Here is a 17,549-nt window from a genome sequence, read left to right as displayed (position 1 = left end):
CTTCCAAAGGTTATTAGAGGCACTTGTATTCATATTGTTGTATTACATTTTATGTTAAACACTGAATGGAAAGCATTTATGAGTGCAAACAAACAGAATATAATGTCGCTTGGGGAGTAAAAAATTCAACCACCTACTGAGGATACTGCCGTGCTTCATTGAGTGAAACCAACATGTTCCTTTGGCGCAGCTAAACAGACAAAGGCAAAGTCCTTTCATTACTTCATATTTATCTGACAGCTCAGAGCAAATGAGTCCATTACAGTGTCAACTTTGAAGTGAAATCAATCAATATTAGGTCTATTTGAGTAAGGATTAAGAATATAAATCGCACTAAATTAAAATAATACACCCTCAAACATCATCAAGACATTAAGAAAAAAGTACAGAATGAAATAACAGCAGAAAAAAAGCGCTTTAAAGTAATTAGTCGAGTCAAAAACTCAAGGGTTATTTTCAATTGCTTTAAATGAACCACGGTTTTTCTTCTCAAGAGGATAAAAGACAGTGGTAGTGAATGACACTGTGGAATAGTCCACTTGTCCACTGCAATATTGAGTATGTAATCAAACCATCACATAGAATAGATTTCTCACATATAGAGACAATGCTGAAAGAGATTTTTCTTTTCTTTTTTAAATCTGGTCATTAGCCTTAGTTGAACAGCATGTTGGTAACCAGAGGGAGCTAAGGTGCAGCAGCACAGATAGACATTAATGGAAATTTGATTAAACATCCCCATGGCTTTAGTGGATCTCCCATTGGCAACGCGCTCGCAGAACAAAACAAATGAGTCTGGCAATTTTAATTATCAATGTGCCGTTTTCTCCTCATCTCTTTGTCTGCCTGATGTGATCTCAACAACAGATGTTTGAAAGGACAGAATCTACATTAGGATTTGTGTCCTTTGGCTGATCTTCAATTGATGATCTTCATAGTCATGATCTTCACAAATACCTAAGCTTCAAAACTGTTCACTCATACTCTGCAGGATATTTGATATTCATTCCAGTGCTCTACTGTGCCAACTGATTAAAGCACATGCATTATATGCATATATGTATCGAAGCACATTAACTGCCAACAGTGAACTGATGAATCAGAGTCATCTGTGACACTATCAGAGATGCAGATAGAATCCTGAGCAGGTTAATCACACATGGAGGCCAATAACCTTTTTTGTGAGTCAGCTGCACTGTGGTAATTACAAATGAAGGGTATTCTTTACACCGTTCGTTCATTCATTCACACACCTTGTATAAGCACTGACGACAACTCAGCACTGCATTCAAAATTGCAATCACAGCTTCATACAGGGTGACTGATTGGCACAGGGGGAGACGTCGTCATGCATGGAAAACAACATGTTTACCATTGCCCCTCTGAAAAGAAACCATGATTCAGTATAAATCAGACTTATTGTCCAAGTCTGATCTAAAATGCGGAGGAAAAAAAAAGATGGCTTCACATACATGACTTCCTCCAATGTGAATACAATGCATGCACACTAGATTATATGTATATATTAAATGTTAATCAAGTTTGTTTTTTCAGTTTAATAATCTCTGTGTACTAGAATGTGATGGAAATTATTTAATTGCACAACAAAGGCCAGTCCAAACTGGAAACATCTATTTGCAGCCTGTGCAGTTTGAAATTGTTTCATGTGAAAGTGTCGCTTACTTCTGCTTCTAAACATGGAACGCATGCTCTGCCTGGTCCTACTGTAGAAACAGTTCAGCACAGGGTTTCTGTAGTTTAGTACAAAAGTATATTCAATTTATGCCAGTAACACATTTTAAATATTACACACCAAACCTTAAAATACAATAATGACTTAATGATAACTGTCAGAATTGTTTAAAGAGCGCACAGTCAATGACATGTTTACTGTAGAGATGTCAAGAAAGACTGAATGAATAAAATACACGTCTTCCTCATTCACGGCCACTACTCTGAAAGCACTGCAATCCCCGCTTAAACAATGCTCCACATTGCCTGCATCTATAAATAGGGTTTACTTGGCTGCATTTCCTTGCACTGCTCCTCCGTGACTGCTGTTCCAGCCTGTAGCACGGCCTGCCACCGCAGTGCACATCCATCCACCGGGCTCTGCTGCAGCGTGGAGAAATGGTGGTTGCCACGACGCCAACACTGTCTTACTGGATCACATCAACCTCAGACACAGATCCAAGTCACCTCTGACCCCCAGCCTGCAGGAACAACGCAAATATGTGCATATACATCTAGGCGTCATGAGAGGACCGAGTATGTGTACTGTACTTCTAAACTAATCAGTAGTAAGGGGATTAGTGCTCAGAAGGACCCAAGGGTCAGAAAATAAAGAGACATTTTATTGGAATATGCCAAATAACATCTCCACGACCTTGAGAAAGCAAAGTGGTAACAACTGCCCAGTGAGAGTAATTTCTGCAGCTCATTCCAGTCACTGACTGGAGCAAACGTGAATGAAGACTAGGCCCAGGACAATTTCACTTCGGGGACATTTGGCGAAGTGTGACAGAAAGGCGACAGATTAAGATTTCAGCCATACCAAACGACCAGACCGTATCTGATGGTGCCTCCCAGACAGGACTGCAGAGTAAAACATCGTCATGATAGTGGCGCTCACACCAAACACTCTCGGTCTGTGGAGGAAATGCAGCCTCTGAGCTAATCTCCCACACAACAAGTCTACATGGGTGCTATCTAGTTGTATGTCCAGTCTCACCAGGCTTTATCCTTTCACAGCAGGCTTAAAAGTGTCATGAGCAAATTTGATTGCATACAGTAGTTACAGGGCTGACTCCTTCTACATTCATTTATGTACAACGTAGAGGACGGGAAAGGATCCTTATTGTCATTATACAACCGAAATTGCGCAACAAAACTACGAGGTCAGACGGAGGGTTGATCAGAGCCACTGCAATGGACCAACCTGACCGGTTTTGATGGGGGGGAGGAAACTTACAAGGAAAACATGCAATCTCCACACAGAAACGTCCCAGAGCGGGAATCAAACCCAGTACCTTCTTGCTAACTACTAAGGCACCGTGCTGCATGCAGAGCTCACACAACCGTACCCTGTATCCTGGAGAGTATGTTGTTTACCTTAACCTGCAGGAACCTGCATGTTAAAAAAAAGAATATACCCATTTTATAATAAAAGGAGATGTAGTTGTGATATTATGTCTGTAAATAGGACATAAGTGTGAGCCTTCAGATTATTTGGGTGTATGGGTGTCTGCTGATGAGAAGGCATTTTGATTACACATGACAAATCGTCGGGCCTTGACGTAAACAGACGATGATAGATGGGGCTGACGTTCTGATTTGACAGTCTGAGAGTTCCCACACGTTCAAATATCACAAGTTTATAATCAGTCATTAAAACAAACATTGGTCAGTGAAGCCTGTATCGAAGAACTTACGACAAAATGAAACGGTACGAATAAAATCCATGCGTCTGTTTGTTTGGACCATATGTTTTATACGTCATTAGTCCTGAATTGCTCAGGAGCTTATTAATCAGTTTTTATTACATCATTTATTTCACATCTCGTCTGGACTGCAGTACTCTGCTAAATTATTCACCAGTTAACCACAGTGTTGACCAGCTGCTCAGTGTTGCTCTCTCGACACTGCTGAAGCGATGAAGATATATACAGTTAATGCCTTTATAGAAGCTGTATAACATGTATTATTGCAACGCTCTACAGAGCAACACATTCCACAGCAGCCAGCTTCCTGTCCTAATGTTTGTTTGTTGTTGTTTGGGGAAGAATGAAAGTGCAGTGTTTAAAGTTTCTGGACAGGTTTGCTTTTCAGATTAAAAAAAAAAAACAGAATTAAATCTGATAGATTGTAGAATAATGTTTACAACATATCTAGCATCATTCACATCCCTAGTAAAAAAAAAAATACTGTCTTTCCCCCTCTTTTAATCGTTATTCATGTTTAAAATGCCTTTTACAAAGTTTGTGCTCAAAGAACTGAGAGAAACAATAGTTTGTCATCTTGGACAATATCGCCCTCTGCTGGCTATAATCAAGTATAAAATCTGCTTGGACTTGAAGGCATTTAATGAGAGAAAGATGAGGGCGCAAAGACGTGGGGTGTCAATGCAGAGGCAAAATTCTTTAAAAGTGTATGACTTATAGTTTGAACTATATATTATGACATTATTTCTACACGATTATCATCAATTGTTTTATTACAAATCAAAACGTTCTCATTTCTAATGTAATGATTTGCAAACTCTCAGAAACCATTCTGTGAATAAGGTACAGTTCACTACGGAAATGCAGTAATTTTCTTCTCTTTTTTTTAAAATTTTTAAAGTACATTTAAAGCTCCAATGTGTAACTTTTGTCACCGCTTATCCCTGGTGAGCCTACAGAGCAGAGACACGAAAACTAAACACTGCTACACTTCGAAGACACAGAGAGTTGGGTTGGATTTGAGAGGTTTAATCGACATCGGGTGAACTCGGGTGACAAAGGCTCGAATGCAACAGACATCGGTTTATATTTAAAGTTACATACTACAGCTTTAAAGCGTTATTCTTGCACTATCTGTGACAAATCGCCTCTCAAGCAGTGACCGCGCTTGCAAATCATTTGTGATGCTCTTAGAAAATCAAGGAGCAAAGTGCAGACTTTATCAGTACTTTCACTCCGCTCCCCCTCGGTTCTCCATGTGCTGATTCACCTAGAGGCTCAAAACTAAGAGCTATTGAAAAATTTATTAGCACTCATGACAACATGACAAATGGCACAATTATCTAGTTCATCATAACGTTTATCATCATCCATCCTCATACTAAAAAGTCACTTCAAGTTTGACCTCAATGAACATAAATAGAAATTATTGATTTCTTTCCAAATGAAATCATACAGGACACCTCAGCCATTCATTTTATATATATATATATATACATATACATATATATATATACATACATACATACATATATACATACATATATATACACACACACATATATATATATACACACACACACACACACGCACACACACATATACATATATATATTGGATTATTTATGCAAAACAAATCTGATTTATTTTAAAAATGGAACTTATAGTTATCAGAATTCGTCACAATTAACTACATTTATATTTAGAACTGTGTGATGATTTTGGAAATTATGCTGATATGTGTTATATATTCTTTTGGAAGGTTTGTTTCTATCCAGTTCCATCCAGCCAAAAAAAAGAGATGTTGACCTTGTGATCGGTAAAGTGATCTGTTATTTAGCTCAGCCGTGAATACTTGTGTAATTGAGCCGAGTAAACCTGAGGAAGCCACAGGCAAAATGTCACTTCTGAATAAAACCAAGTACGTCATTTCAGCGTGCAGTGGATTATCACTTTCATACTTAGAATTTTGTTTTTGTGACTGAGCAGCAGCTGCAAGTGTTTTTGCTGTAAATGTTTTTGTTGCTCGTCTTCAGTTTAAAGCTTTGTCTCCATTTTCTCACATGGATCATATTGTTGAAGACCACACCTACACTAACTAATAAAATAATCCTTTATTTTGGGTCACATTGAAAAACGTAATACACAAGCTAATGTGATGGTACAACCTACACGTATACCATCACATTAACTTCTACAGTTTCAAAAGAGCAGAATTACTATGATGGCTGTGTTTCTCTCAAGCAGGCTTTCCTTAACTATCAGATCAAATAAGATCTAATTTAATTCTACATGTTGTTTGTTGAATGCATCACAGAACAGCGTTCTTATTTCAGAGGCACAAATCAAACCACTGCAACCAATTTTATGTGTGTGTATATATATATATATGCATGTATAAAGCTAACAATTCTGCACTTTCTGAAAATGTGACTATGTCTGTGCTCCTAATGTTTGGTTCAAACAAACTGTTCCCACTGATTGCATTTTCTTGGCACTGCCCACCTTTTGTACAAATGAAGACGTTTCCACTGTCTCCTGTGACTCAGCTTCAGGTATCAGTGGTGCAGACTGCCTATGGATGGGCCCGTGCTGTTATTCTCTCCCTCCACCTCCTCCTCCTCGGCAGAGTCCTCAGAGCTGTGCACCACTGCGACACTGAGCGTGTGAAGCTCCTCCAAAACAGACAGGAGTCTCTCTGAGGGGACACAGGCAGGCTTGTTTCAGTCACATCTGTGTAAATGTTAGGATTTAAAAAAAGAACAAGCAGTAAGCCACTTCTTACCATCTGCAGGTAGTTGGACTCCTGCCTGCACAGAGCTGCTCCTCTCTGGAGCTTTTTGTTTTTCTCTATGAGCAGCAAACTTTTGTGAAGTTTCTGCATCGTGAACACCTGTATAGACTCTCGCCAGCTCTCGCTCAGCAGCAGTGACCTGAAACAGGTTCAGGTCAAACAAGGAAGTCAACAGAAATGAAGACTGTCATATCTCTTTTATAACCTACTTACAGGAGGCAGGTTTTTGTCCTTGTCCACCTTCCTTAGTTGTGTATTTTGAACTCTCCTCTTTGTGTGTGAAACCCCAGAAGTCGGAGTCTCTCTCATTCCATCCTGTTTCCTTGCTGCATCTCTCTCAAACTGCCGCAATGTCATCACTGCAAGGGACAACACAGACAGACCAAGAGTCATCAGGAAATACTACTATATACTGTGTAAACAAACTTCCAGTCATATTAGTTTACAGTCTGTATAACGGATATTACTTAAGCCCCTTGTGTTAAGCTTCTGCGGAATAAATAACACTGTGATCATCCTGCTACCTGCTTTGGTGTGCTCTCTCCTGGCCGTACAGACTTGAACTTCCATCTCTCTCAGCTTCTCGACACAGCGGTCCTCAGTCTCAGACACCCTCTGCTGCAAGACTGATGAGGAACAATTATTACTTATTTATTACGCTATCATATGACAGTGAGAAACACTTGCTTGCTTGTCAATTGCTTATTTATTACTTTTTTTTGGGTAATTTTTGCTTTCTGAGCTAACTCACATTGCTTTCACAGGCAGCCATTTTCATCAATAAAGCCCTAAAATACCAGCTGTACAATACGAGCCAAGCATCAAATGGCACACAAAGTTCCACTGACATGGAGGAAAACAAATTTGGAAATAATGGAGAGGTTCACTCACAAAATAAGGAATCTCCAAGATGAATTTGAAAGAAAGTGACAAATTGCAAGATAATTGACATACAACTAGATTAAATATGGGTTAGGTTAATCCTAAATTAAATATTAGCCTACCCTCACTGTATTCTGTTTCATACTGTGTAACCATAGAGGAACGTTGAATGCTGAAAACAATATGTATGAAAAAGTATTTACAAAAAATAAAATTGTGGCACATGCAGCAACTACAAAGTCAAATATATTCCCTGAAGTTGGTGGAAAAACTATAGTCAAGGTGCTCTTGAGCATGTCACTTAATCCCCTACTGCCCCAGAGAAGCTACCAAGCAGATTGAAGTGGCAGCCTGATCCCAGGTGTGAATATGAGGAGAACGCGATGAAGGACATTTCGAAAAAATAGCAGGGAGTCTCAGTCTCCTTTCCCCAGATAAATCAAGACTGAAAACCAGTAATACGGCTTAAATAGCTGCTGCCTCACCCTGCTCACTGTGCTCCTGCTGTATAAGCAGCTCAGAGCGGAGTTTCTCCAGGTTGACCTTGCTCTCCTCCAGCTGGGCTTGGATATGCTGCAGGCTGTGCTCGGCCTTGTCTTTCTCGGCCGCAGCCTGTCGAACTTCTGCCCAGCTCTGCTCCAGCTCCTGCTGCTGCCGCCGCCATTTGCTTTCATCTGTGGAGGACATACAAAGTGAACGAACATGCACACACTGCCGGGCTACAGACAGGCCAGCAGATGATCCATAATAATTCATCATGAGTTGTGAGGGTGCTCACACTGTTCTTTCAGATCAGCCAAAGCTTTCTCAACGAGCTCTGGGGTTCTTCTGAGCTCCTGTGCGAGCTTGTCTCTCTCTTCACACACCAAACTAAGCTGTGTCTGGAGGCTTGTCAGGCTGCAGGGCAATACAGACGAGATGGCAGAGCAAATAAAAGGAACACAGAGTCAAGTACAGAGGCTAAAAAAATAACGCACAATGTTTGACAAAGCAGACCTAACTCTGAACAGTGAAATGAACTGCTTTTGTATGTAGACTAATGCCACATAAAACTGCTTCATTGTGATATACTGATGCTGCTTCTTATAAATATCACAGTATTGATTTGAACACTCAATATGTTACACTGCCCCATTAAGATCCACACAAACCTGAAACAGATACGCTCAGGTTCGACCACTTAATTTGATGCATGTTCTGGAAAGCAATATGGTAGTGTATACTACCAACCTAAGTATAAACATTAAGCATATAATTACAATGGGAACTGCATTAGTAGTAAGGCTGTGTCATATCACATTGTTTATGATAATGATACTATGATATATTATGTGATAAGAAAACACAATATCCCAATATAAACATTATAGCTACAAGATGATGCAGTGTTTACTACGTGCATTTATAAATTCATAATCCAGTAGCGCTGCACCGCTGCTGTCGCCCACCCCTGATTAGTAGGCTTGGACTTTTCCATTAATTCACAAAATTTATGCTTAAATCTTACCAGTAATATTCAATTTAATTTTCATTTAATTTGGTAAAAGTACCAAATATATATTGACAAACAGATACTGACTTTGATCAACAGCACTCAAAATGAACCTTCCAGAATTATGTGTTTTAATATCCATTTATTACATAAATTAAGGCAGGAAAGAAGTGAAAGAGTATGATTTAAAATGTACCTGTCAGCAGTCTGTTCTGACTGTTTACTGGCCTGCTGAATTTTCTGCAAAGCCACTCTCCTCATGATCAAACCTGTAAAGCAAAAATATCATCATGCCAATTATTTACGAGACACAACGGCGATGCACTCGGAAGTGAAGCACTGCAATCATCCCATTAACCTTTAGAGTGATCGCACCTTGGATCGTCTCCACTCGTCTTTTAGCGAACATAAGCCTCTGGGTAAAAGTGTTGAGCCTTGTTTGAGCTGCATCCACTTCTGCCATCTTGCCTTCAAATGCCAGCCTAAATCTGTGAGGCACAACCAAAATGATTTGTTATGCAACTTTTCAACATTGACAAAACTACCTTTTGTCAATGCATCTGATTTGATTTACCTGTGCACTGCCTCTGTCAGGATTTTACTTTCAGTCTCACATTTCTGGCACTGCAACTGTAGATGAGAATTCTCCTTGTGAGCATGGGCCATGTCCTGTTTCAACGTCTGGTTAAAGAAAAAACACATACATATGAAAAATGAACTTACACAAATCTAAGATGAAGCACAGTTTTCAGAACGCCTTTGTGGCCAGCTGCTGTTCTTAAAACCTTAACTGCTCTCAGGAACTAGCAAAATTTTTATATAGTCAGCATCCTATGCTGGGGTAAAAAAAAAATTCACCAAGTGTTCATCACTTTGCTAAGCAGCCGCAAATTTATTGCGCATCATCAAAATTTCCGACAGCTACGTAAATCACATCACTTGCTCTGGAGCTAACCTCCTTTTCCACTCTCTCCAGGTCCAGCTCAGCTATCCTGTCGTCTAGAGTGTGTTGGAGGACAGTGGCCCGGTGCTGCTCCTGCTGGAGCTGCTGCTCCAAGGATCCAATCTAAAACACAACACAGGAGAACCCTTACTTTATGAATGTTATTGGTCATTTTATTGCTGTAGTTTCCATTTTATATTGGATGAACCATAAGGGCACTTCGTAATACAGTTTTGCACAAAGGTGCTACATAAATAAAGTTTGATTTGATTTTCAAACATGTATTTAAACACACTGGACATGACTTTATCACAATGTAGTAACTATGTTCATACCTTTGAAAGAAGTTCTTCTCTTTCTCTTCTTAATTCGATGTCCTTTGAGCGAAGCTGAACACATAACTTGAAGACTTTCTCTCTCCACAGCTTTATCACTTGAATGCCTTCACGTCCATTCTTCATACTATGTGAGTCTATAGAATTCTATAAGGACACACACACACACACACACACACTTAAGCAAATACTGCATATGAAGAATGAATAATTGTGGCTTTTCAAATTAGCACGGGTTAGTTATTAATCTGTGGATTAATCGATTAGTTGTTTGGTCCATTAAATGTTGATCAGTGTTTCCCAAACCTTGCAATGATGTTCTCAAATGTCTCGTTTGTTTGTGATTATTTTTCTTTGTTATATTATAACCCGAAATTATTCACATTTAAGAAACTGAAAAATCTGATTGTTGATTTAATGTTTAGGAAAACACTCAAACCGGTGAACTGATTATCAATATAGCTGTCAAATAATTTAGTAATTGATTAACAGCTGCAGCCCTGTTAATCAAGGGGCTGCAGTTCAATATGTAACAAACACCCACCTTCACATATTGTATGTATGTTAAAAAACAAGCAGGGTTTTTGAATAATCATGAACATGGCCACAACAAGAATCTTGCTATTTACTGTAACTACTAACTGCCTTCATTTCAAATCAACTAAAATGCAGCTAAAAGGCAATAAAACTACTCTGTAGAGTGAAAATATTTTATATGGCACATGTTAACGGCAGAGTACCATTAGGGGTGGACAATACAGACAAAAAGACATCAGACATTTTAAAATCAGGCAATAACAGTAATGATCATGTTAGACAATTAAAGACGGATATTAGTCATGAGGTGAAACATTCAAGCCCTTCTCAACATCTGACTAGATTTACCTGAGTTGAAATGTCCTGCTAGATAACAGAATTTGCAATCTTGTCTGAAGCTGTTCCATCATCAATTGTTGGAGGAAAATAATTACTAGGAACATCTTCACGACGCATCAGGTGCCTCAACACTTCAGTATAACATCATGCACTGTTATGTAAAGAACACCCACCTTCATCACCATTTTCTCTTCCTGGAGGGCGAGTATCTCATTAACAGAGTTTAGTCTGATTGTCAAAAGCTCTGCAGTCATCTGAAGAGCTGCCTTCTCCTTGTTCAGCCTCTGTAAAATTTTAAACATTCAAATTAAAAGGTACATTATAAGGCGAATTATTATAAAAACGCATGTCTGGATTCAGTCCATGAATCTTTAGCAAGCATATTTAAAACTGTTTTAACATGCAAGCACTTGATAGTGGCCTGATGGTTGTTCAATACTCATCAAAAAAGTCTGCACCTCAACAGCTTCATTTAATTTCTCCTTCTCTTGTTTCTCTGGGGAGAACTGGCCGATGTAATTTCTCAGGCTTTGCAGTGTTGCAGATTGTGTTTCAAAAGCTTGTCCCATTTGGCTGAAAAATAAAAAGCATCCTTAAGTGCAGTGAATATGACTGAAAATGTAGAAATACATGAGGAGGATGTTCTTTTGTAGTTGTCCTTTTGTAATTGTGGCACCTGAAATGTTCTTTAAGCCCATCTCTCTCAGCTGATACCTCCATCAGAGTGTTTTTCAGCTGCAGCACCTCTGAGGTCATTGATTGAAATCTGTCCTGCAGTTCATCATTGGTTTTTCGGGCAGAAGCTAACTCTGCAGTGTGGGAAGCATTCAAGCGCTGCAGCTGAAAATTAAAACAGGCAAACAATAGAGGTTTTAGGACACACAGATAATGATGTGTAATAATTTATTAGTCTCCAAAAACAACCCCTTTTCACTTTAGTTTGAATTATGATGCCAGTGTTTGACTCAGGAACACTTCAGCAGAGCAGCTGCTTGCTGATATGGGTTCATAGATGTGGGGCCTAGGGCTGTAGAAAGGTCACCCAAATCAGTATGTACAAGATTTATGGAGGTTTAAATTTCTTTGTGCACACACCTCCTCCTCATGCTTCCTCTGCATTTCCTCCAAATGTTCTGACAGCTGCAGTGTCTTCTGTTTGGCCTCCTCCTCAGCCTGGGATTTGCCCATTTCAGCCCTCAGGACGAGTGCCTGTGTCTCTGCTTCCCTCCTGTCTGCGTCTCTTCTCAGCCTTGAAACTTCCTCACTAGACTTGGATTTAAGTCTTTCAAGCTGCATAAACCAGAACAAAACTTTCTACACTGAAACAGACTGTACTAAAAATATCCAACACCAAACTTCCAAAATGAGTTCTACGATATAAAGCATGTAACTCTCAGGTGACCTTTGATGTTGAAATGAAATTTGTAGTTGGTAAACAACATTACCTCTGAGCTCATTTTCTCCTCCTGCGCACTGCTGTGAACGAGCCTGTCTCTGATTTGGCTGAGTTCAGCCTTCGCCTTAGATAGCTCTTCATGCATGGTTTCCAATTCAAGGTTCCGTCTGTGATAGAAAAGTTATGCCACATTAGACAATCAAAATAATTAGCCAATGTTAAACACGGTAAATATGTTTAAAACATTAAATAATTTAATCACCTAGTAACATAAACATGACTTCTACCTGTTCAAGATGCTGTCTTTGTCTCTAATCTCTTCTCGGTTTCTTCCTTCGCTCTCCTTCAGAGCCTCCACCTGCCCCTTCAATCTCTCAGCTTCAGCCTTCTGCTTCTCTTCCTCTAGATGCCACTTTGAATCCCGTCTGCACCATTGCTCACTTCTCTCTACAGATCTGTGTTTGGGGGAAGAGGCTTATTTATGTTATGTCATCACCCAACTGACAAACAATAGGGTATTTTTATCCATTAATAGGATACCTTGGCCTCAGTTCTGATGGATGATCCACAATCTTTCCTCTAATGCCGTTTTCATGCAACATCATAATCCGCTGATTTTCCTTCCTCAATTCCAAGATTTCCTGTTGGGCCTGAGTGATGGCGAGCCATGGATTGGCAGGACTGGGATCTCCTGATGGTACTGAGGTTACACCAGGGTTTATCCAGGAGGTTGGAAAACCTCTTTGTGCTCCAGCAGACTGCACACTAGATGCAAAATGGGATGGGGGTACAAGGTCCTCCTGGACATTCCCTACAAAACATAAAATATATTTCGGGGGTTTACATGCATTCGTTAGCTACATAAGCCTTCTGGTGTTTCTTAAAGAGATACTTTTCTACTATTATTAGTATTAGTTTTGAAAAACACAAGCTGAATAATCAAAAAAATAATGTTTGGCATCTTTTAGATCCATAAAAGTCTCTTAACTGGAGAACATGTCCATGATTTATACATTATTTAATATGCGATTTGTTACTTGTTAAGCAATTGTGTGCACCATTTTTCATTATTAAGCTTGTACTGTATGAGATTGAAGAGGAAAAAAGAAGAAGTTTAGTTTCTAAATATATCCATATTGGCCATAAAATCACCCACATGACTGGCCTCTAGTTTCAAGGCTATATGAAATATTACTACAGTACTGTATGTAGTACATCTAAAGACTACAACAACATGACACTCTTGTCAACAAAGTCAACATTTAAACCCTTAGATCCTGTATAGTTCCCTTTGACAGTCTCTTTTCTTATAAGAGCTGAATGGAATGAGATGTGTTGTATAAAGTCAGTCTGGCGTTATCTCAATCTCATTTGAGAAAGGGTGTCAAAGGTCAAAGGATGATGCTCTCCCAATATTCTTTAATTTGGACTGCGGTGCTTATTTTAAACTCTAGATGTATATTGACAGGTCCTTTAATATTATATTACATTTCACTAGTAAATGAATTTGCTCAATGCCATAAAAACCTGAGGGAAAACAGGTTCAATTTGCACGGCAGCCATTTTGATATTTTTACACAACAAAAGCACAGGTGTTACTAGACAATGTGACAGCATCCATAGTATTTGTATTAATCTTAATTATTAACTTACACTGCTTTTACACAGTGGTCTGTCAAAATTGACTACCACTGGAAGCCTTTTAATTTCTTGCTGTACTGTGTCTATGTACCTATGTATATTTTTGATTGGAAGGATACCAATAAGAAACAAAATTGCAAGGGCATCTTATAGGTCACTGCATCACTGTTTCTCCACTAGAAAAGACACTCCTTTAGAAACAATCAATTATTTTAATTCATATTTTGCCTTTGAGGCCACAATTGAATAGCAAATCACAGAATGTTTTTACCACTCTAGGGGGCACTTTAGTGTGCATTTTGTGACTCAAGGGGGCACTTGAGCGTGCAAGGGCTTTTTCCATTAGGGCAGTGGTTCAATCCTGGTCCTGAGGACCCCTGTCCTGCATGTTTTAGATGTTTCCCTGTTCCAACACACCTGATTCAAATAGATGGCTCGTTGTCAGGCTTCTGCAGTGCTTGCTGATGAGCTGACTATTTGAATCAGGTGTGTTACCCTACCCCACTCCTCCCCTGTGCACGCCACTGAATGCAGACAAGCTAGGCGTTAAGCTATATTTAAGCTAATGGAAACTAACATGCTAGAGTTTGGAGCAAATGTTTCACTCAAAGCAAAACAACTTACTTTGAACTGTTGGTGAGGTGAAGTCAGTCGGTACGACAAGCCTTTCTTTTCCTACATTAAGTCTCTCCATGTTCCGCAGGTAAAGTCAGTGGTTGAGCAGTCCACAGTTGTTAGGCAGCTCCTTCTTTCAGCGTCGTTTAACTTCTCCCGCGAGTCACGTCATTCGTCGTTGCCTTAGTTACAAGCTCACGTCAGTAATAATCTCCAGAAAATAGCGGTAGTTAGCTAACATTTGGTTACGAAAACTTCATGTCAGTGTAATTACTACTGCTTATAGAATCCCGCAAACATGCACACATTAACTTGGTGCGAGTAAAATTACTTCTACTACTGTATGTTAGGAACTGAAAGGATCTACTTTACAGTTGCGCAATGCATCATGGGAAAGTGGAAGGAACCTGGAGGAAGAAATGAGTCTGTATTCCCTGAGTGAAGTATTGCAGGCTTCCATTTTCGATTAGATTAAATTAGATTCAACTTTATTGAACAGAGGTACAGAGACTATGGAAAAAATGAAATATGTATTATTGAGTCATACTTATGAGAAGGTATATCATAATAATGAGATACTAAGTCATAATAATGAGATACTATCTTGGCCCAAGGAAGAGATGATTAGATCTAGGTGGTGATTGGAATCCAGATTCTGTTTTGTTTTTAAAAAAAATAATTGTTAACTTTGCAAGAAAACGCTGAAACGCTGAGTGCTATTTTTAGTTTGGTTATGTAAATAAATAATGTTTTTTTTGTGTGTATCTACAGTACTTCTATATGCTCTTTGTGTATCTATATTTAAAATAGTACTTATCAGTGTAACCCGCTTGTAGTATCCTCAGTATATAAATCATTTATTTGTGTTGTCTATTTTGATGTGTTCCTGTTTACCCACCATCCTCCATCTGCACATTTTATCTTTAAATTTAACTGCTGCAAAATAAACACTGCATCTGTTGTTGTTGTTACACAGTTTGTTATTTTCACCTTTATCACCATATTTTCATACATATCACACGTGTTTACCCAGCAACTATTCCTCTTATGTCTGCTATGTGAAGCACTTTCCCCCTGGGGTTCATTAAAGTTTCCCATACTCTAATCTTATACTTCAATAAAGTATTCAAGGAGGAAAGTAAAGTTGATTGATTCACCGGATTGGTTGCACATACTTTACAATCCAATAATACAATAACATAAAGTAAATGTATTCTTTTGAAGTAGAAGGAATGCATGTATATCTCAAAAGGCAGTGACAAAATGTCTGGTTCTCCACCAAGGAAGTCAACGGATGTCAGTGGAAACATCAAAGACTGATGTGAGCCTTGTGTCATATCCATAATGTATTGAAGGGGTTGAAGGATGCAGGAGTGCTGTATACACTGTTTTGGCATGCGGGTGTTGTTTCCTCTTAGCAGAGCAGACACTGCAGCAGGTCGTGAAGAACAAAGCAAGGAGGATAGAGGGATCTGACAGGACCGCAGGGAATTCACACCAACAAAGACAACACTGGTCAGAACTAAGATGCAGCTCCGTTTCTTTGAACTAATTACTAGAGCTAATTAAAAAAGATACTTTAGATAGCACAGGCATTCATTTTCATCTCCTCTACTGTTTCCTGTCACTCCACCTGACGGCGAGAGTCCATAGGTCAGATGGGATGTGTAATGTTTTCATTGTTTTAGTATGTGAAGGTACAATTGATGCAAAACACTGATTTTGGAATTCTGGAGAGACGTGTGCCCCAGGCAAGACAGTGAAACTCCATGTCTATTTCAGCAAGACAACACCAGACCTCAATGACCTGTCTACAGTCCAGATCTGTCTCCGATTGAAATGTATGGCGTATTCTGAAGAGGAGAATCAGACGACGACAACCACCGATTGTTCAGCAGCTCATGTCTTGTATACAGAAAAAAAATAGTATACTTTATTCCCAAATGACTAAAAAGTGCAATTAAAAGAAAATGGGATGCGACCCAGAGGAGAAATGTTTATGTTTAGGAAATAGAATAAAGTTTGCCAGTGAAAACAATGGTAATGTCTCTTTGTCTAAATAAAGGTAAATAGATTGGGGGGGTACATTACAGTACATTTGTTTACCCTACTTTCTGGCTATATAAAATATTACTACACGACCAGTTGTAGTACTTTTACAACGAGACGCTCTTGTCAAAAGAAGTCAACATTTAAACCCTTAGGATACCGCAGTCACAGTCTTGTTTCCTCAAATAAGCTGAATGTATCATAAGGTAAAGTGCATTTAAAAAAATTATAGATTGAGCTACTTTTAATTGTATATTCAGAATGTGTCCCAACTTATCTGGACATGGGAATTGCAATGTCTTGGTGGATTTGCCAAAAATGACCCACTCGTGTTATCATGCTCAACACATCACTGGTTCTCTTTTCATTTCATGAAGAAAGTCTATTTGAAGGGCCATCAGGAGAGGTGGGGCCCTCACACACTGACCCCTGTTCATTTGTTTTCCTTATATGCACATATACGGTACCCGAGCTATTGATAGTAATTTGTCTTTTAAGGCCTGTGTCACCATGGCAACAGTCCTCCTCCTTGCACAGTTACACCCTAAAGGTGATTCTTCTAATTATGAAAGAAAAAGGAATATATTGTCTTATTCTCATCAAAGGATAATGTAGATTTCCTGAAATCCCAGCAGCTCTTTTTGCTTTATCCCTAATCAGCTGATTCAAATTGCACTTGAGATGCAAAAAATCTGAATAGTAAATTATGTCTTTAATTAAAATGTCTGCCTTCCAGAAATGAATTTGTTGGATTTTATACAACACACAGGGGTAATACTGAAAGACAATCCACAAATCCACAAAAAAAACATTTCATTCTGCCCTTATTGACCAACACATAATAAATGAAGGACAATTTTTCTATAAAAACATGTCTTTGCCTTGGTAACGGCAGCTTGACAAAGACATCACTGGGTAAAAGACAATGCCCGATTCATGCACAAAGCACAGCATCACAGCCTTGGCCTCTGAGCATTAAGAAAAGCAAATGTGGGGAATTTGTTTGCTTTGTCAGCAACTGTGTGGACATTGCCTCGTCTGTGTAAGTTAGATTTATAGTGTTAAGATGGGTTCAGTGCAGCAATT

General features: G+C 39.0%; 1 protein-coding gene across 2 annotated transcripts; it reads right to left on the bottom strand.

Moving 5' to 3' along the window:
- Positions 1 to 990: 990 nt before the first annotated feature.
- On the bottom strand, positions 991 to 14,787 carry cchcr1 (coiled-coil alpha-helical rod protein 1). 2 transcript variants are annotated; one of them, XR_009240060.1, is made up of 20 exons: positions 14,424 to 14,787; positions 12,699 to 12,969; positions 12,446 to 12,613; positions 12,208 to 12,325; positions 11,858 to 12,052; positions 11,439 to 11,602; positions 11,221 to 11,335; positions 10,936 to 11,046; positions 9,887 to 10,033; positions 9,564 to 9,674; positions 9,183 to 9,289; positions 8,984 to 9,096; positions 8,805 to 8,877; positions 7,895 to 8,013; positions 7,602 to 7,790; positions 6,759 to 6,860; positions 6,448 to 6,593; positions 6,226 to 6,373; positions 5,946 to 6,138; positions 991 to 2,213 (listed from the first exon to the last, which is right to left on the bottom strand). XR_009240060.1 is itself a non-coding variant. In XM_058626807.1 (19 exons), the coding sequence occupies exons 1-19, from the start codon at positions 14,491 to 14,493 to the stop codon at positions 5,999 to 6,001; spliced, it is 2,607 nt and encodes an 868-aa protein (XP_058482790.1). In that variant the 5' UTR covers positions 14,494 to 14,787; the 3' UTR covers positions 5,046 to 5,998. The 2 variants fall into 2 exon arrangements, 1 of the variants encoding a protein (XP_058482790.1); XM_058626807.1 differs by lacking the exon at positions 991 to 2,213 and having other exon boundaries at positions 5,046 to 6,138.
- Between the last annotated feature and the right edge of the window lie 2,762 nt (positions 14,788 to 17,549).

Source organism: Solea solea, chromosome 4, assembly GCF_958295425.1.
Source record: "Solea solea chromosome 4, fSolSol10.1, whole genome shotgun sequence".
In the NCBI taxonomy this organism is placed as follows: domain Eukaryota; kingdom Metazoa; phylum Chordata; class Actinopteri; order Pleuronectiformes; family Soleidae; genus Solea; species Solea solea.
This window is presented reverse-complemented; position numbering and strand designations above follow the sequence as displayed.